The 21,276-nt window shown below is 42.4% G+C and overlaps 1 protein-coding gene across 4 annotated transcripts; it reads left to right on the forward strand.

Moving 5' to 3' along the window:
• The first annotated feature begins 1,791 nt into the window (after positions 1-1,791).
• cep164 (centrosomal protein 164) lies at positions 1,792-21,202 on the forward strand. Of its 4 annotated transcripts, XM_085479320.1 has the most exons (29): positions 1,792-1,965; positions 2,351-2,434; positions 2,676-2,787; positions 4,115-4,195; positions 5,543-5,768; positions 6,824-6,988; positions 7,083-7,193; positions 7,267-7,347; positions 7,513-7,617; positions 10,014-10,886; positions 11,443-11,496; positions 11,945-12,075; positions 12,324-12,863; positions 13,058-13,189; positions 13,281-13,476; positions 15,396-15,473; positions 15,618-15,740; positions 16,616-16,759; positions 16,886-16,969; positions 17,046-17,114; positions 17,198-17,457; positions 17,647-17,823; positions 18,342-18,498; positions 18,578-18,685; positions 18,996-19,098; positions 19,495-19,887; positions 19,991-20,063; positions 20,164-20,283; positions 20,430-21,202. In XM_085479320.1, the coding sequence occupies exons 2-29, from the start codon at positions 2,356-2,358 to the stop codon at positions 20,524-20,526; spliced, it is 4,872 nt and encodes a 1,623-aa protein (XP_085335446.1). In that variant the 5' UTR covers positions 1,792-1,965; positions 2,351-2,355; the 3' UTR covers positions 20,527-21,202. The 4 variants fall into 4 exon arrangements, with proteins under 4 accessions (XP_085335446.1, XP_085335448.1, XP_085335447.1 ...); XM_085479322.1 differs by lacking the exon at positions 10,014-10,886; XM_085479321.1 differs by lacking the exon at positions 4,115-4,195.
• Positions 21,203-21,276: the final 74 nt, after the last annotated feature.

Consider the following 21,276-nt stretch of genomic DNA (forward strand, 5'->3'; position numbering starts at 1 on the left):
AGAGCCAACAACAGATCCAACTGCTGCCTTGTGACCTTCGACCTAAAAAGGGACATGTTAAAAAAGGGAACTGGGGGATTTAGAATAGATTTTTAAACTTCACCACAGATATGGTAGAAAATTCCATATTACATAAAGATATTTCTCTTCAAAGGTAATATCACATAACTGGATAACATAGCTATTTCAGTCCTAGTTTACTCCTACAATACACAAGAGGAATGAGCGAGAGGAGGATGGATGTGGTAGTCATCCCGGTGTAAGAATTACTAATAAAATGTAGAGCTAGGAAGTTTCAGCTTGGAGCCCCTTTAAAGGTTTGTTCCCTCCAACACACACCTACACCCCAAACCCTTGGAAAATAAAGTAAGGGCAGGTTGAAGCTGTAGAACTATTGGTGCTTTCAGGTGCACTGCAAAATATTGCACATACATAGTACAGAATCTGCTTCTTCGTCTTCTTCTCCTTCTTTTGGCTGGTCCCTTTAGTGGTCACCACAGTGGTTCATCTGCCTCTTTCTCACTCTATCCCTCCATTCTTCCTTTTTGTATCAATCCTCTCGCTGTGTCCTCTTTGTCTACACCCGTCAATCATCTCTGTGGCCTTCCTCTTTTTCCTCTGCCTGAAAACTCTAATAAATCTGTTGGTCTTCCATGGTCTCTTGTGTTCTGGGGGCCTCTGGATGTCTGGAGTTTTGATCTCCTCCATACCTGCTTCACACCCTGGAGGACGGGGCTGTGGCCCCCCCACACTCCCTAGCAGATCGTTACATGGAGAAACCTTTGGAATACAAGCGCGCTGATCCACACAGGTATGCACACGGGTGTTCACTGCTCGTAGACCCAAATTACACCTTTCTTGGCTGCTACTTCGAAGCACATCTGTCCTGCGTGCTGCACAACAACATTGAATATTTAGTATTTACTGCTGTTTACACTTAGCTAGATTAATGCGATGGTGTTGTGTTTAGTATGTTGCTTTGTTTTGTTTTTTTGTCTTTTTTGCTTGTTTTCTATTCTTCTCTCAACAGGTGATCCAGGAGATTTTTATTTTTTTTCTCTCCCCCTTTCTCACTGTCCCTCTCCCCTTCTGTTTTTCCTTTCCTTCCTCTTTCTTTCTCCCTTTCCTATCCCTCACTCATGTCTGTCCCGTCTGTAACATCTGAAAATAAAATATAATAAATAATAAAAACAAAGATCGACCAAATGGACCAATACGGCAATGCCACGATGATCCATTTGGCAAAGTAAATCCATTGGGTATCCTTGTTGGTCTTCAGACAACAATTCTGATGGCTAAAGAACCAAATGGGACAGGCAGAAAAAAAAAAAAGAAAACTCTAATAAATCCACTGTCATTCCTCTGCACATATCAAAACCTTCATAGCTTTGGTTCTGTAACTATTTTTCCAAAATGCTCAACCTGAGTCGTCCCTCTGACATACTCATTTCGGATCTGATCCATTATGGTCACTGAGTATCCTCAACTCTATCACCTATAGCTTGGCCTCCTGTGTTTTTGCCAGTACCAGTCTCCAAGAGATACATCATAGCAAGTCTCAAAACCATTTTGCAAACCATACCTTTCATATTAACGTTGTCGTATCATATGAACAGATTTTATTCATATATTTCAGACATTTTATTTTTATTTTGAGTCTATATGCGTAAACTAAAATAAATGACAGTATGCTCACCGTTAACACCTCTGTTAAAGTCTAATTTCACCATGTACTGTAATACACATAAACTGGACAATTGCTGAGTTTCCGAGTACATGTGAACGCCTCGAGTGGCTCAGCCAGTCAGATTCAAACGTCTCCAACAGGAAACGAAGGAAGCGTCCTTGGAGATGTTGTTAGGAGTGTAACTTTCGCATCTTTCCCCTGTCTTTGTGCACAATGCCGCCGTCAAAGAACTGACTGCTAAGCGTTGCTTCCACAGAGGTTAATTTAAAGTTGGGAAGGTAAACGGCTCGGCTCTAATATGCTTTCCAACTACTTAGCTTCCTGAGCTAACGTTACGCTAACGTGGAAATTAGCTGAGATGCTAACGTTAGATTAATTAGATTTATTTCGCTCCTTTTACTCCCCGACCCTAATTGCTGTCCTCAGCAAGGATTATATGTTGATTGTATGCTGACTGTGGCTTTAGCCCAGAAGCCCTTTTCCCCATGCTAAACATTGTTAGTCAGTATACAACAAATATGCGACAAAAGTTAGCTAATGTGTAAATTTTACCCCTTTAGCTAAACGACAACGCAAAACCTGCCGTTTTCAAAAGAGATGTTGATGCAAACGGCGTCGCCATTGTTTTATAATATGTGCGTGAATTATGTTTTGTCTCTGCAGTAACCATGACTGCAGCTGCTCTCGTAGGAGACCAGCTGATCCTCGAAGAGGAATACGATGAGAATTATATACCCTCTGAACAAGGTACCCCAGCATCATTGAACAGCACAGTTGATGAGATTTAAACTGCACTGTGGCTTACTTGTGTTTATTCACACCTAAACGCTGAACTAATATTAGTCCGGAACATGTTGCATTCAGGTTCCATAAACAGAGCTCATGCAGAACTGCAGTGCTTTATGGCTTAAATTCTGGAGATTTCCAAAACTATGCTACATGATGGTGTATACTTTGCATTCAGCTCTTCTTCTTTTCTTCTGATCAGAGATCCAAGAGTATGCAAGAGAGATTGGCATTGACCCCGACAATGAGCCCGAGCTTCTGTGGCTGGCGAGGGAGGGCATCGTCGCCCCTTTGCCTCCTGAGTGGAAGCCTTGGTAAGTAATGGGAAAGCACCCAGGGAGTGGACCTCAAGCACCAGAGATATAAGTCCAGTGGCGGGGGGCGGCTTACTGGGCTTAAGCCCGGGTTGTTTTGTCAGAAGTCTTTTGGGGTGTAATTTTTTCATAGTTAGATGCCTGGCTGACAACTGTATAAAACAAAAACTACACACAATATTCGAAGCACATAGTGCACACTGTGGGAATTTACGACTGTGCGTAAATCCCCCCTAATATTGGTATGATCCGAGCTCAGACACTAAAACGGAGCCAGGCAGACAGAGGAGAACTGAAGTTCGATCAGGTACCAAAGCAAATCATTCGTACTGTACAAATAATGTAAATATGACGGTGTATCACGAAAGATTGATATCAAACTGATCACTTGGCCCATATTACGTTACTTGCTCTTTGAGTGAATCAAGAAATGGTGAAATGAAAAGCCGAACAACAACAATGCTGTTTCTTTAGAGACTCTTAGCTTACATGTATGTTTATTTCATATTTTCAGTTGTTACCCTCCACGGCTAAATAAATCGGTTTCAGTAATGCACTGATATACAAGAATGGACATAAGGGGCTTCTTTCAAAGAAAAAACTCTGGTAGTATTTTATATATTATGCTTTGTATGTTGTTCAGTATATTTCTATGCAAAACAAGAGGAACTTCAATACACAGCAGTATATTCACAGTTGAAACCAGATATTTACATACACTTTATGGAAAACACAAGAACATTTTTTCACTGTACAACATCAATTTAGAGTAAACTTGTTTTGTTTTGGATAAATAAATATTGAAATATCTTTTGAATTAGTTAAATGTCAGAATAAAGAGAGACAGAGTTAGCTGTCTATTTTTTATCACTTTCATCAAATTTAGGAGCACATATACACTAAGTTTATTGTTAATTAATAAGAAACTCCAGATGATTCCATTCTGAGCTGAAGAAGCTTCTGATAGGTTAGTAGAGTCCATGTGAGTAAATTGGTGGCACACCTGTGGATGCATATAAGGCAAAACACAGAGCCTGTTTCTTTAAAATGGGAAAATCAAGAGATGTCAACCAAAACACCAGGAAAAGAATTGTGGAGCTCCATAAGTGTGGCTCAATTTTGAATACAATTTGGTGCCATTTACAATTAAGAAATACAGATAGTTTCTCTCTTTACTCTTAAAGTTAACAAATATGTTTTTTATATTTAGCAATCTAAAAAAATAAACATTTAGTCTGATTTGATGTTACAATTAAAAAAGTGTTTGTGTTTTGATCTGAAGAGTGTGTAAATATCTGGTTTCAACTGTATATTTGATGATTGTCAGCACAAAGAGGGAGAGAGAGGAACAGAGAGGGAGAGAGAGGGAGATGGAGAATGAGGACAGAACAGAGATGAACAAGAGCAGGTGAGACACACATGTTAGTCAAATGGTTGTTTACCAAAAGTATCACCGTATCATAGGTACTCATGTATCTCGTACCTAGTGTTTCTTTTTAGGTTTGTTATTTTTCAAATTCTATATTTATTACGTTATGCAGACTTGTTTGCACAACAAGGCTAAATTATTATATAAACTTTTCTGAATCTAAATAGTGTGCTTTGGTAGAATTAAAAAATAATCGTAGTGCAGGTCTATGATGATTTTTAGTGCTACTATCATCTAGTTCTGATTCTGGTTCTGTCTTGGTTAAGTCCTCAGTAGTCCTGATTTTGAACTGTTGTAGTCCTGTTTTAATTCCGGATCAGTTCTGGGTCTGGTTGAATTGGGGTTTAGTCCTCATGTCTTGATACAGCCCCGACTTTGTTCTGCCTTGCTGCTTAATTAAAAACCTAGTTCAAGGTGTCCTGCATATGTGATATATATTTTTCCCTATATGAAGTCATTCTTTTTTGAACAAAACTCAAAACAGAGCCTATTAATCTTTCAGTCATTTCTACCCCCCCCCCCACACACACACACACACACAAAAATATATATCCCACATGCATACTACCCTTTTGGGCTAAGCCCCGGGTGTTTCAAATGTCTGGCTCCGCCTCTGTATAAGTCCCCTTTCACGTATGCTCTGGCAAATTCAGGTGTTTTACAAAGTGTTTTCAAGGTGTGGATTATAGTGTAATGTCCAGCTAATTACAAGTGAGGGTCTGTTGTTGACAACTGAATGCCAAAGTGTGTAGCAACCATCTCTTATCAAATTCTCCAGGGAGACGTCAGAGCTATTGACAAAATAATGCCTCTAACCCAGCAACACATGGCTTACAAAGCAGTTATTATTACTTGTAGATAGATGATAGATTAACGTAATAGATTAACATAGCCATCCTTCTAATTCTTGGCTCATGTGTTTTATATAATTTAGCTTCATTATGATGTCCTCAATGAGTGGTGTTAACTGTAAGAATGGATTCTATGGTTTTTAACTGAATGTATTAACTAAACCTAAATAATTATTAAGACAGTTATAGCATAATAATCATTTGTAATGCTTAATGGACATAAAAATGTAGGAGGTGGGGTTATATGATCCATCCAGCACCACCAGCTTGTCCTCCTACAACAGGTTTGCTTTAGTTGTCCACACTGGTTCATCCCTTCAGTTTGGTAAGTGTTAATGGTGTTGTTGCACAAGGCCATTTTAAATAATTTCAAGAATGTCTGATACCTTCAAAGTAAAATTATAAAGAAATGTGGGGTGACTCAAGACTGAATAGAACAGTGAATGACTCCCGTTTCCTTTCTCCTTACCCACAGCCAGGACGTGACAGGGGACATCTACTACTTCAACTTCTCCACGGGTCAGTCCACCTGGGATCACCCCTGTGACGAGCACTACCGACGCCTGGTGGCCCAGGAGCGTGAGCGAGCTCAGCTCACAGCCACAGCTGGGGGCGCAGGAGCCAAGAAAGACAAGAAAAAGAAGAAAGAAAAGAAGGAGAAGAAAGAGAAGAAGAAGAAGGAACCACTCAAAACTCATGGGGTGAGTGGTTTTATTGATTTATTTTCTTCCTTCTTGTTTTAGACAAAATTTTATGTTTACTTATCGAGCAACATTGCATCAGAGTATAAGTGGACTGCAAATAAGATGTGTATAGATTGATTAAGTGGTTATAGGGACAAACGTGTATGTATATGTGTGTGTTCGTATTTTCACTACTAAAACTGTAGCCGAACAACAAACTACTGTTTGTTACTGGGTTATTAGGAGGTTTTCTGAGCTCATAAGGGTTAGCCTGTTGATTCTTAAAGTTTGAAATTCACAACTCCAACCTCCATCCATCCAGCTTCTTTCACTTAACCATGCTGGAGCCAATCTCTTCTGCTATAGGGCAAGAGGTGGGCTACACCCTGGAAAGGTTGCAAGTTTGTCACAGGGCTGACAAAGAGAGACAGACAACCATTCATGCTCACATTCACACCTGTGGGCAGCTTAGAATCATCAACTAAACTAACCTACAGACAAAGGCCCCGGCCAGATGGTGGATTTGAACCCAACACCTTCTTGCTGTGAGATTAACCACTGCTCCACCGTCGTGTTGTCAGTGTTGTTGTTGTTGTTGTTTTTTTCAATTAGCCCTTAAAATGCTCAGATTTAGCCCGCCAAGGTCCTTTTATGCACACTTTGCAAAATCAGTTTCTAACATTGTGGACACTTTATCAATGTTTTTATATAGTGTTATGCTGCCTCAGTGTCTTCTGCATCTGCTTCTGCATAATCCCCACTGACTCGGTGTTGTAATCGGGGCTCTCTTGGGGTCCGGGCCATCTGCTGCAGAACTCTGTGTTCTCCCTGTGACTGAGAGAGTTCTTTATGTCACAGGCTGGAATTTTGGACTGCTGCAGAAGGAGTTGTGGAAATGTCTAATTAGTGGTATTACGTTATTAAAATATAAACATCTAAAGAGCCCAAATACATTTTCTTTCTACTGCAATATTAAAACTAGACTTCCATGTCAGAGAACACGATGCATTCCTAAAAAAGGATTTGTTGAAAAGCGAGAGCTCACATCACCGACTGCGTCTCTTCTCCTACAGGCCCTCAGTTCGTCTCTGGGACCTCTGCAATCTTCGCTTACCAGCCTGGCTCCCCTGCGAGGTCTAGATGCCCCCAGCCAAAGCGCTCTCTCTGGATCTGCCACTGCTCTGCGGGGGTCTCTCGGCAGCTCTGGGGGGTTGGAACCCCTCAAGAAACCCCTACAGGTAAAAGAGCCATCATGCTACGTTATGGATGAAATGTTGTGCTTCTCCCTTTTTATCCCATCTGAATCTCTTCCTTCCATTCATTCTTTTTCAGGCTCCTCGAACCAGTGGAGCAACCAGAATACTCGGCATCCGACAGGAAGAGAGAGTGTCATTTACTTTGCCCGATTTTGACAGTGATGATGACAGAATCTCAGAAAACGAGGTTGGTTTAGCTTCCTGTAGCTCCCAGGAAATACACTTCACGTCCTTCTGTAACCAGCGACTGTTCTTTCCAGCCAAGTCCTCATGATTCAGACAGACTATTGAAGAATCTCCACCTGGATCTGGATGCCCTCGGAGGAAGCCTAAAGTATGAGGTAGACAGGATTACTAGCTTTTTACTACTCTGAGTTATAATTTAGGCACAAATAACTGCATTGACCATTATGCACCTTCTCATTTATAGAAAGTATAATTATGTTTCCTAATTAATGGTTTATCAGTGTCAGTGTTAAAGTTTCCTGTGTAAATGTTTACTGCAGGAAAGTGATGCCACTGGCGCAGCACCAGCTGAGGAGAGGACGGAGCCCGAGTTGCAGGATTTGGGCCTGTCTGGTGACCACAGCCCTGAACCGCAGTCACAACAAGTAAAAGCACACAACAGTGTCCACGCATCATTTCTCTCTTTCTCGCTCTCAACAAGTAAAACCTCTCTGCCACTTCTGCCCTCTTCACCTGTGTGTGTGTGTGTCTTTGAACGGCTGTGGTGTGTTGTTTAATGTGCGGCACATTCGAGGTATTATAATGATTGTTGTGTTTCTGTTTTTTAAACCAGAGATTTTGTACAAAGATCAGAATATGTTTGTGAAGAATGGGGGTCTCGGGTACCTTTCCTCTGGTAAAACTGCAGAGTGAGAGATTTAGAAAATACACAAACACTGCTGTATTTTCAGTGCCTGTTTAACTAGAAGTGTTATTAATGGGTATTGGTGCTATATTATTATAAGTGTTTTTATGATTACAAGAAGGGACTTTTCTTGTTGTCTTGTCTAACTGTGGTCTCTAAACCATATGTTTCTGCTTCTCTTGTGTCTCTTTGACCTTTAAACCTTTCACCTTTGCACTGTGACCCATGTGTGTCCCTGCAGCTGCTGTGCTGCTGGGATCTGTCCTACGGGCACGGCTGTTACTGTGTCTTCCTCTTTGTCCTTCTGTCCTCCTACTGCCACTGTTACTGCTTTGCTCTCTAAACAGCAATAGCATGGGCCATCGCCATCAAAACTCATTCATGAATTTATTTATTTAAGTATATCATTCACAGTATAATTCCTTACCATCACCACTGAGCAGTTGTATTTATATCATGTAATTTAATAAGTCATATAAATAGTTTTTTTTTCTGAAATGTATATATAATACAGACACGGCCAGGTTTGTTAATCGGGCCAAATTAAATTTTAAAAAAGTGTTGAGGGATAAAATGCAATTTACTTACTAATGATGCACAAATTTGTGACACACTTTATTTCTATATTGAAAAACACAATCACCAAAAGGAGCACAGATGGCTTTCAAAGTTGAGAACGCGGGCACATCTTTGTTGCTTGAAGTCTGACAGACCTAATATGTGTGTAGTTTTTATGCCCTAAGCAAATGTGGAAGAGTAGACCAAGGAGAGGTTAGAGAAGGGTCCATAAGTTTTTGGACAGTGACAGATACTTTGTAGCCTTTCCCTAAGGATAGTGCAACAGTTTCTTTTTTTATGGCTTTATTGGATAGGTAAAGTGAAGACTGACAGGAGGGCCACGTTTCGGACTTGAACCCAGGCTGTCGGCTCTCAGCCGTACAGCATATGGTCGCCTGCTCATCCAACTGAGCTAAACGAATATTCTGTAAAATGTTCGGCTAGCAAAAGTAGTCTAGTAGAACAGTGATGTGCTCTGTGGTTCTGAAAAAAATACAAAATTTGAGGATTTCATTTAAGATTTGATGCTTATGTGAAAAAACAAGTTTATAAAGCCACGCTTGGCTTCATGAAGTCAGACTCCTTCTAGTTTAGCTGGATGTTTCAGGAGGTTGAGTTTCCTTTCAAATAAAACCAGTTTTTCCTCACATGCCAAATAAATTAACACAAGTTGAGAAAATTGTCTCATTTCTGCTATGTGCTCCGTGCTCTTGTGCAGCATTTCCCTAGCAACAACTATTGTTGCCATGTGAGGTTAAAATGGACCCAGTAATAATTACATAACCCACTGTGTTAGCCAAATGTCCAGCTGTGATGCCTCTGTCTTCATACTGGACTCGAGTTCTGAGTCTGACTGAGAAGCTGAGGGACACTGTGTGCCCATACCCTGCTCTATCGTCTTTCTTGACTCTAATGGGGACAAAGTGAACATTATGTTGGATTGAGTAAGACTAAACTAGTAATTAAGTCTATTAGCTCATTAAGAAAGTGTTTGCAGAAGTCACAGGGAGCTGAAGGGTCATTTTCTCTTAGATGTCTCTATAACTAGATTTCTTTTCATGACTGGAGGAGTCGCCTCCTGCTGATTTATTTATAAGGAATGCCGGTTTAAGGCACCTTTGCTTCTTTTATATGCACCTTAGTGAATTATGCTGCATGACTGATTTAAATGCTGAAGGGATAAATAAGGAGAAAAACTGTAAATGCAGTTGTATCACTAGCTTCTTTACCTGTAGTAAACTTATTTAGACTTTTTTTTTTCACCAAATCAAGGCTTGCACCCAAAGTCATAAATTTGGTGTGTTTTGGGGGAGAATAACAGAATTCCCTGTTGATTTGTCAGCGTAAAGGTGTACTGATTCAGTGCTGAAACAAGGAAATCACAGTCATAAAACACACCTGCTCGAACTATCCCCCGTGTTTGTGCTTGTGTTTAAATGTGAGTCCCAGAACCACAATGTTTGTGTCTTTTGTTTGTGCAGACATGCATGTTCTTGTTTGGTGGATTTATTTTTATGTGCTGACTGCCTAACAAGGTGTGGGATGGATGGACCATTCTTCCCATTGTCTTCCACCCAGGATTCTCTGAAGGGTCGCCACAGCCACCTCTCTCCACAGACAGGCAGTGGAAATCATGTCAGTGAGGAAGGGGCTGATGCTGTCACTCCTGATCCTGAACACTCTGCTGAGCACTCAGAAGAGGAGGTAGCAGAGGAGTTAAATGAGGCAGAGGAAGAAGAGCAGCAGGGTAGCACATTAGACAAAGATGAAAAAGGAGCAAAAGAGACAAAAGGAGATGTGGAAGGTAGACAGGAAGATGGAAAAAGCCAAGAGGAGGGGAAAGAGATAGAGGATGCTCAAAGGAAAGCGGCTGGAGAGAACAAGAAAGGGGAAGATGAAAATAATGAGCTAGAGGAAGAGTGCTGTGAAGATAAGGACGAGAACAAAGATGAAGACATAGAGAGGAAAGAAGAGCAGCAAAAAATAGAAGAAGAGGAATGTGAGGATAGTAGCAGTGAAGTCGTGAAGAAGTCCTCCAAAAGTGATCAAGGTGGAGAAAGTCGGGAGGGGGACAGAACTGACAAAGAGAGGGATGAGCTTGAGAGAACTGTAAGTGACGGAGGGCACAGTGAGAGAAAGGAAGAGGAGGTCGAGACCAGTAGCAAAGGAGGGCAGGAGGAGGAGAGCGATAAGGTTTTGGAGAGGTGCTCTCTAAGCCGGAGGAAACTGACAGAGAGTGATGAGGTGTTGGAAAGATGTGTACAGAGCGAAGGAGAAGACACAGAGAGGGGGGGAGTGGAGCTAGAGGAGGACTCAGTTGGCCAGAGAGCGGAGGAGGAGGAGGAGGAGGAGGTTATAGAGAGGTTTAAAGAGGAAGGAGCTTATGACCAACCAGCCAGTAATGATCGGAAGATGAAAAATGTGACAAAAAATTCTTCCCTTCCTGCAGAGGTAGGGTCCAATGTTGTGCCTCTGTGTTGCCTCTCAGTCTTAGTCTTGCTTGATTTTTGCAAGCAGGTGCATGTAGTAGCTCTCAGGCTCCAACTCCACTGCCTTAGGGGCTGCTACTTGCCCTGCGACTTCCTGCCTGGAAGTCTTCATTCACACACTGAATGATAAATCGGGCAAAAGGTCAATCTATCTGAGCCCCTGAGGATTGGATTGGAGTATTTTCCCATTGACAGTGCAGACTTATTAAGCTGACCTGACCTTAAGTTGCTGGTTTGAGTTTTCTGTTCAGACAGAACTGTCATATCCCACAACCTTGCCCTTCACCTGGAGAGTGTGCTTGCTTTAGTTGCACAATGATTTTGCAGTGTGCCTGCCTGCAGTCTGGCCTTGGTTGTGTTTGCATGTAGGCTGTAGCTTGGAATCACCCTTAGTGTCTTTCTGTGGCTTTGGTAGAGACAGCATGCTTGGATGTCCAGTGTTGCTTGTGGGCAGTTCAGTTGTTTAGACATAGGTTATCAGCGAGAACGTTACATGATCACTGTCTGTACTATTGCAGAATTCTGAAGCCAGTAAGAACATTGAGGAGGCGTCGTCCTCCATAGATAACAAGGTATGCACCCTAACTCATTTACCATTCAACCTACTGTGCTCAAAAAGCCAAAACAAACCCCCCCCCCCAAAATCCCCCAAGACTCTTTTAAATATGGCATGGTCATGACCTAAAAACCCGACTCATTTCATCTTAAAAGCCTCTTAAAAGCCTTTATGAGGTGTTACATTTTATTTATTTTAATAACAGGCTATGTGGGGACAATGACACTTTTTTTTCTTGTGGTGTTCCACTGATAGGCAGGCTTGGACAAGTTATAATGGTCTAAAGGGTTCAGAAAATAAATGTCTTTTTCTGGGTTAGAATTTCAAAATCCAAAAAGCTTCCCTTTCATTTAACTGCATAAATCTCTTTTTATTCTTCCAGTGTAAAAAAAAAAAAGAAGCAAAAATTTGCAGCTGCGACACATCTGATAAATGATTTTTAGATTTCAAACTCTGTCTTTCAGCTGTCGCAGAAGGCTCTGGACATCAACGATCTGTCTGATGCTGTCAGTCCACTGGAAAAAACTGACACAGAGGAGAAGGAGGAGGAGAAAGGAGAAAAGGGGGAAAGGAAAGGAGGAGAGGGCAGCAAGAGGTGCCTTTGGTTTACATATTGGTCCTCAAAAATATCTGCTTTGTTGATTTTATGTGACTTTATCCTCTTAAGAAGTTGCACTTAGCACTTGGTCTATTTTGTTTTTTTAGTAAAGAAACATCTACTTTTTACAACATTTACAGTTTATAAAGAAAGCTTTAGACTTATGCCCTTCTTGCCTGTTCATAGAATTATGATGAACAAATACAACACCTTTTAACTCTTTTGCTCTCATTCTTTTATTTTAGCCATGTGCTGGCCAAAGACAGAGACACATCCCCAGTGCATAAAGTTGACCGGCTTGTCCTTCACCAGTCCAGCCTTTCACCGTCACCCTCCATCTCCTCGCATTCAGACCAGGCTGTCACCCCCAGGCAAACAGCCCAGGGCCTCGGCGTACCTCTGGGATTTGAGAGGCCTGAAACTTCCAGGGGCCGACAGGCACGGTTTTTGAGCATCCAAGCTGATGGTGTTAAACGCTCCTTAAAAAAACAAGAGAGGGCTTTGGAAGAAGAGCTGGGAGGGAGAAGCCGGAAAGATGGGGAGAAGAAAGAGAGTGAGAAAGAAGAAGAAGAGGAGAGAAAGAGGCTAGAGAGAGAGGAGAGAAGTAAGAAGGAAAGAGAGGAGATGGAGAGGGAAAGGAGGAAAGCTGACCGAGAGATAGAGGAGGAGAAGGAGCGCATAGCTAAGGAAAAAGAAGAGAGGATTCGTCTGCTCCGGGAAGAGCTGAAAAGAGAAGAGGAGGAGGAGGAGGAGAAACTGAGGGGGGAGACTGAGGAAAGACTGAGGTTGGTAGGAGGTCAAACTCAAAGACAGCACCTTTAAATTTGTTTTTGTATTGTGTTGTTTACGTCCTGCTCTTTATTGTTATTATTTCATGAGGTGTGAATCCGCGAATTGATGAAGCTCCTTTGCTTCCAAAGGTTTTTTTTGTTGTAACTACATACACAAATGCTTCTGAATTTACATGCCTCTCCCTCAGGGCTTTACGGCAGCACCTCCTGTCTAGAAGGAGAGAGGAGGAGACCAGGCTGAATGAGGAGTCTGACAGAATGTTGGAGGAGCTCAGAGAGTCTACGAAGAGGGAGAGGGAGCAGCAGCAACACAAACTCAGGTCAACGCTTAAAACACATCAGCACAGTCGCCCCTAAAGAAGTGAAAAAACACAATCCCTGTATTAACATGAACATCTGCGTCATGTGCAGGGAAGAGAGTGAAGTCCTGTTAAAGGAGGTACGTGTCACTCTAGAGGAAGAGCAAACTGCAGCGCGGGAAAGACTGGAGGCCCAGAAGACACGGGACATCGAGCGACTGAAGGCGGAGTTAGAAGAAGAGCTGGAGACAGAGAAGAAGAGGCTCCAGAGAGAGAGGAAGGAGAAACTGGACTCTCTGAAACAGGAGGTAACTGTTGATGCTGCTGATTTTTTTTTATCCTCAGACAGCTTGTCTTTATAGGGATATTTAGGTCAGATAAATCACAGTGTTCACTGGACTAAAGAGGAGGGGGACCATCCAACTTATTACTAGCACTCAGTTCAAAATCCTGCATCTGTGATGGAATGGAATTAGAGCACCACATGCTCCCATCCAGATTCAGGGAAGGCCTTTCATATTTCAGCAAGACAATGCTAAACCGCATACTGCATCTGTTACTGCAGCATGAAGCATGCTGCAGTAACAATGCTAGCCTTTCACCATCCTGAAACATTTGACACATTATGAAGCAAGTAAGAGAAAGAAGACCCTGGACTGCTGAGCAGCAATGCTCGAACTTTTAAAATAAAATGTTAAGTGACATGTAACGCATGAGGTGAGAGTTCTCTTATTGTGGGGGCTATATTTTGATAGCTGCTTTAATAATTATAGAGGCCACATCCTGTATGTAGTTATGAGAAGGTATCCCTTTAATAGAATCCTATTAAACTAACTGTGTGTCATATACCTGTCTGAAATAAAGTACACATTTGCTTTTATATTGTGATTAATCTTGTCTCCATGTGGGAGATAATTTATTATAGGTGAGGGAACTCAAACCCGGGGCTGTTGGTGACAGGTGACAGGGGCGGATCTAGAGGAGTGGTATGGGGTCACATGTGCCACCCTAAAATGATCTCTTGCCACCTCTAGTGCCACCCTAGTTTTGCATATGACGGTGTTGTTTATTAAGATAAGATAGCATTAACACTTTGAAGGTGGAATGAAGGTGACTGTTCTTAACACTGTGTGTGCTGCACCTCCGAATTGCAGGACCGGCATGTGATTAAGCTGACATAGCAACAAGCTGGAGCCACGCTGAGTCTCTATTTCAGCTTGTGTTGAAAGTTTGGACTTCAAAGTATACATCAGTTTTTAAATTTTAGTGACAGGCCACTAAATCCAGACTTCTGATTAAAAAACTATATTTTTATATGTATTTATTTATTATACAGGCTATACAGTACATAAAGTAAAAATTCACGTGTTATGTAACTGAAAAGTTTAATTATGTGAGCTACAGAAAATAATTAAGTTATAGACTATATTTATATGAAACATGTGTATACTTACTGCATTTAAATCATGCAGTAAGTGTAACACCTGCATATGTGTTTCAAAAAAGGCTTACATTTTGCCATCCCATTTGATTTCCATGCCACCCTGATGCCACCCTACGAAACTTTCTCTAGATCCGCCCCTGATAGGTGAAAGTTTTTTTCCTATCTTGATTTATTAAGATTGTTATTGCGATTTATAGAAAAGTGATCATACACGTTCTGAAGGAAGCAAATGTATTGTAGCTGCTTTCATGGGAGAAATCAAGATTAAAGTTGGGTTCAGTAAATAGTCAAATATTGTCCTTGTTATGAAGCAATCTGGACTGAAAAACAAACCACTGACTCACACTAGATGCTGGTAGGTTAAACCTGGATGTTTGTTGTCTTGTGTAGTGAAAGGACTCCAGAAGTCAGTTTTGTTGTGACCTAGTCCTTGTAACTCCATTTCTAGTTAGACTTGTCACTCAGGGCAAGAATTCTTGATCACAGTGGTACTAACATACCAACATATTTTATGTCCATGACCTAAAGTCCTAAAGTGTCTGCGTCACCATACAGTTGTAGCTTTGTTTTTTTAGTTTTTGTAAAGACAGAAAAGACAGACATTGCCAGGATCTAAATGGTCTCAGTTTAAACTGCCAAATGATCTTTGTGGCCAGTGGTAGTGTGATATACTAATGTAAACATTAAAACCAACCGATCCATGGGTTTGCTTTGATAGTACACGAACACAACAAACACGGATTAATGATCTGTCTGTGTTTGCACTTTTTTGTGTGTATAAAGGTCAGAAGCACAGAGAGGAGGAGGGAGCTGATGATGAGTCCGCGGCCTGAGCTGCAACTGGCCGAGTACCACCGCGAGGTTAGAGGACACATTTTTATACAGCATTGAATCATCATCTCTGTGAATATGCGCTTAAAGGGCGTGAAGCACTAGTAGCATTAGAATGGGTTATAACTTCTTTTTAAAAAATTTTCCTTCCCCCTTTTCTGCACCGCTGCCCAGCTGACCGATGTGCTCCAGGAAGTGCGAGAGGAAGTGCAGCGGGATCACGAGAGGAAGCTGGAGCAGCTGAGGAACGACCACAGGAGAGAGATGAACAGCATAAGAGAGAAATATCTAGACGAGGTCAGGGAGCGTTTCAGATTTAGTTGTACTGTAGATTCTTATAAACATATAGCCAAACTTTCAAGTAAGAAATGATCTTCAGACTAGAGCCTGGCTGATATTTTTAAGACCGATACCGATTAAAAAAACTGTTGTTTCAGCCGATATTCACCAAACATAACCAGATTTCCACATATCGTTATTTATAAGTGCTTAATAAGATACTGAATGATTTGTTTATGCTCGACCCGACTCTGCTCCTAACATCTGTTTCCAACCAAGCTTTTTGCCAAAAGGAAAGTTGCAGAGTGCCCTCTGGTGGACAAAGTATGCAACATCAACATTCATAACATGGTTGAAGGATGTTTCTCCTTCCTTTGTACATAAATGTCATAAATGACATTTTTGATATGTCAGCAAATGGCTAATATCAGTCTGATTGGCATATCAGCATTTCAGACTGCTCTAAAGAGGCAGTTTATTTCTACTCTTGGCTCCAAATGATATTAGTAAGTGCAGATTTCCTTAATCTGGCCAGCTCAGGCATAGAAGACTGACTCACCTGCTGTTTCCATCTTCTGTTTAAGAGGAGTCGGTCAGATTCAGTCAGGTAGAACTTTAAGAGGAGCTAAATAACTTACTCTAGGAGAGGCTGTGAAAAAAACAATCTGGAAATGCGTATAACAGGTCTGAATCTAGGAAAAGAGAGACTGAGCTGTTAAAACAACACCACACATGCTTTGGACTTTAAAGTAAAGAATAGCTTTTCTCACACGGTGTCACGTTTGTGTTTAATTTTAAACAGTGGACTAGTATCACAAGCTTTTGCCTCAAGGCTTTTTTTGTAAACAAGCAGGATACTTACTATCAGTCACGTCATTGTGTCTGTGTCCTAGGAGACGGCTCAGAGGGAGCGCTTGCTGTCCACTCTGCAGGAGGACAGAGAGCGATTGCAGGCCTCACATGCTGTCCAGCTGGAGAAGCTCCGCTTACAGCTGGATGCACAGATACAAAAGACTGAGCTGGCACACTCACGCAAGGTAAGTCAGGACAGACACACGAATGCTAACTCTGAGGTGGGGTTTACATAATATTTGCTAAGCTGTGCCAAGGAAGGGTAAAGGTTAGCCTTTTCTAAAAGGAAGTCATCTTATCTCTTTGTGTAGGAGTCAGAGCTGCAGGATTTGGGGGATCAGCTGGAGCTGAGAGCCAAAGAGCTGAAGAGCCAGGAGGCCATGCTGCAGACCAAGGTCCGTTTTAAACAATATGTGCTCTGTTAAGAGGTATCTGAACCACATGGACTAATCAATTTCTGTCTCCTATCAGGCAGCAGATCTGAAGAGGAGGAGGAAGCTGCTTGGACAAGAGGAGCAGGAAGTGGACCGACAGATAGAGGTGTGAAGCCATGCTCTCTCCTAATGAACAGATTTTATTCACTTGCTTTGCGATCTGCCAACTTTCCTTTTTTCCTCCGTCAGGCCTTACCTCGGCTGATCCAGGAAAGAGACCGGCTGAGAGAGGAACTCGAGAGGATGAGAGAAGAGACAGCCCAAGCCAGAGAACTCATCAACAGAGCCAGGGAGGAGAGGAGTGAGGCCAAGGAGAAGGAGGAGAGGCTTAGGGAGGAGTTGGACCGAGCCAGGGAAGAGAGCAGGAGAGCCAGGGAGGACAAGGAGCACCTGGAGACCAAGGTGGCATTGCTGCAGGAGAGATGTGACCGCCTCAGCCACAGAGTCAGGTAGAGGCTTCCTACACTAATAGCTTTCAAAATAAAAGCTCTGATTGGTACTCATAGATTTGCCTCAGTATTAAATGACAGAATGACTGTCGCCTTGCATATGTAGAATTGTCTTGTTTTGTATTTGTTTAGCTTTTTTAATGGCTTTAAATATGATTCCATGTGAAAAGTCTGCTGTCGTTTTCTCAGTGAGCTGGAACGAGGTGAAGGGGCGAGCACGTCCGCGGAACAAGAGCAGGACAGAAAGAAGGCGGCAGAGAAGACGCCGCCGCCCTCCAGTGACAGAAGAGACACATCACTACATGTAGATGACCTGGAGGAGCCGCCTCTTTCCCCTGTACCTGACAGCAACAGCAGCATGGATGAGTAAGGGGAGCACACACACAGTACCAATCACAGAATAAACAGTTATAAATTTTCAGGATTAGGGGTTTGTTTATGGTTTGGTACTTTCCAGCATTTTGTTCTTATCATTTTGTCAATCTAAAAAAATAGCCGAATCCTAAAAATTGAAAAACCTTTGAGGTAGACTACTCCTAATAAGATGACAGATGCTGTGAAAGCAGAGCTCCTCCCGGATCTGACATTACAGATTTGGGTTTTTTTCATTGTTACCACTCTTATGCACTTGTTGTTTATGTCCTCAGTACTAAATCAGCTAAAACTGACTACCGTAACAACCCCCTCTGCTACTTAACTAACAAGACCAATACCAGAAGTTTAAGTGACTTGATGTTGTACTGATTAAAACTCTTCCTTTCATTGTTTTGAAGCGTGCATGTTTCTAGTTCTAATGTTTGTATGATAGAAATATCAAAACATTTGAGTTTTTGGTGCGTGTCTACCTTCAACACTTCCCATCCCCACACCTCTAACGTGTCCAGATTCCGGCGGTACATCTCCTCACATGGCGCTTCCATCCAGAAGACCAAACTCTTCCTGGAGAGAGAGAGCAGCCGGCTGATGAAGAGGCAGGCGGCCCTGCAGGCCCACCCCGCTCAGGGAAGAGCGACCGAAGAGACGATGATAAACCTTGAGCAGGTAAGGGGGAGCCTTACGTGTTAAACCTCAATCGGATTTTTTTTTTAAACAAGATGGGAATTTCCCCTCCCTTTGTCAGGAGGCCAACAGTGTGGCGGAGCTGGAGCGGACGGTTCAGAGAGGAAACAGTCTCCTGCGGAGGAAAGAGGAGCAGCTTCTGCAGCTAGAGAACTCTATAGCCAAAGAGGTCAGGAGGTCATCAGCATGTATTTGTGCTCTTCTGTGAGCTTGTTTAAAGTCTCACTTGGAATGAGCTTGTGTAATCAGTGTAGAAGGTTATATTGACCAAGTAAAATTGATGAAAAGCTATAAAAATAAGCAGAACATTTAGCAGCATGGTACTTTTCTGCCACTCAACACTTTATATGCAAGGATAAAATGTGTCTCAGTGGATTGGAAATATAACCTGGATTAGATTTAAGGTGTAGCAGAAGGGAATTCACACTTTTAATGGAATGTCGTGATGACTGTAACGCCCTGGTGCTTTTTCCACGTAGCCGCTGTTTGAGGATTTGTCTCGGCTCGCCGGAGGAAGGAAGGTAACCTTTGATGTGAGTGAGTCAGACCTCAGCAGCACCGTGGAACCGCCATATGGGACAGGTAATGCATGCTCGCCAGACAATGAACAGGATTTTCACATTTCAGTCTAAATCCAACAAACAAGCCCTTGCTAAGCAAAAGAAGATGGATGGAAGTAACATGTTCCCCTGTAGCTATGGGCTGAGAGTAAAGCCCGTTTCAAAGTATACTGAATTAGCAGATCTAAGGTAACCTATACCATACTTTGATTTATGATTGGGGACTATAAGTGTCCCTTTGATTTGTGTGTCAGAGCCAATGTTTCTGTATATAAACTTCACAAATCAGCTGTTAATAGACAATCATTTTGGCTCTAGTGCGTCCCCAGAGAGCCGCTCCTACCAGTTTGAAGAACTCACCTGTTGTATTTTCTCTTACCTCTGCAAATCTACACTCTCCTCCTCCCTCTCTCTTCAGGTGATATTCCCACTGTTCCAGCCAAAGTCCAGGAATTAGCAGAGTCACTGCAGCAGATCTCAGGCCAGCTCAACACCGTCCTGGGTGCCTTGGGTTCGCTGACCCAGCAGCAGAGCACCACACCTTACGCAGCTTTCCCTCCACCTCTGTCTCATCCTCACTCCACTCTAGCTCCTACCTCCTCCTCATCAGCTCCTGTCATTGCTCAGATGTACAACCTGGGAACCAGCTCCTTAGCCTCGCCTCCTCCTCTGGAGAGGCCCTCAGAGCCACCGTGGAGCTGGGCGACTCAGAGCGGCCCTGCAGCCCCCCCACTCTTCAGCACGCCCATCAGCAGTGAGCTGAGGGCATCCAGGGACACCCTCAACAGCCGCTGGAGCCAGATATTCCCTGGTATGTTGTTGGATTAGTGGTGCACCAACAACAGCACTCGTTGGGGGAAAAAAAACAAAAAAAAACAAAGTTGTACAAATTGTGTCATTGTTCTCTTGTCCAGGAGCAGCTGTTGCCCCGCTCGGTTCCAGCACAACAAGACCCTCCACGGCTTACTCATCATACACTCCTCTGAAGTACTGCAACCTACAATACACCTTTAATCAAGCCTGTGTAGCAGATTCCACACAAACGCTGTTTTAAGTGTACTTACGGTAACTCCTGTGTGTGTCTCAGTGAACACAGCCGGGCGCTTCACTCCACACCGAGATCAGCTGAGATGGACGGCCAAAGGCTGCAGGGGCTGATAGACGGCAACAAGAGGTGGCTGGAAATGCGCAAGAAAGACACCAGCATGTATCCTTCCATCACTCTAACACACAGTCCATCCTCTAGTTCTCCTTTATTTCATATAACTTCCTTTTTAAAATTTTTACTTTGCAAACATCTCTAGTCTAAGTTCACCTTGGGTTGTACCTGCCATCTTTAACTCCACCGTTCAGACCGCTGTTCACCCGCTATCAGGCTCCCTCCTCAAAGAGCGGGCTGGTCCAGCTGGGCCTGGATGACAACAATCAGATCAGAGTCTATCATTACTGACAACATGATGCACGGCCTCCCTCTACCGAGACCGTTACCGAGGACTTTGTATTACTGACTGTGACACGTCTGCATCGTGATGTTTACATTCCTTCTTCTTCTTTTAAAATTAAATATGTCGGTTCAGAAAATTTTCAGGGATCGTTCAGCCTCCTCTGCTCTTCCCAGAGGAAGAGATCACTCTAGAGGACATGGCTGTTCATTCAGGGAGGTTACATATCTGAGAGGGCTGAGGACTTTTATCCTCCAACACTAGAAACTACTTTTATTTTTTCAGGCAAACAAATTCAGGGTTAGAGGTCCATGCCAGAACTTATCCACTCTGTGTTTTAAAGCTGTAGTTCACTTGTGTCGGGTTGGGTTTTCCTAATAAGTATAAGACAATCACAGAGAAGTGTCCTGTGCGATTTCTCTATTGCTGAAACCTTTCCTTCCACAACACGGCCTGATGGAGGTTAACCGTTTATGTAATGCACTTTTTAACAGAGACTGAATTTCCTGTTGTTTTTGTAAACAGTGAAGCCAATCCACTTTGAAAAATGTTTAATGTCCAGTCTCCTGGTGTTTGCATATCAGTAATAGTGAGCTGTCGACTAGTTGTGCCTGTTACATATTTGTGTAAATATTGTATTTTTCTATGAAATATTTTAATAAAACATTTTTAATGTGCGAATGATTTCCAGTGGAAAAACTTGTGGTTAAATTGTGAGCTGCTCTTTTTCCAATGCTCTAAATTGGGCTCAGTAATTA

This window comes from Copadichromis virginalis, linkage group LG14 (assembly GCF_057382275.1).
Source record: "Copadichromis virginalis isolate Kocher_CV1m ecotype Utaka linkage group LG14, C_Virginalis_male_GT1.1, whole genome shotgun sequence".
Taxonomy (NCBI): domain Eukaryota; kingdom Metazoa; phylum Chordata; class Actinopteri; order Cichliformes; family Cichlidae; genus Copadichromis; species Copadichromis virginalis.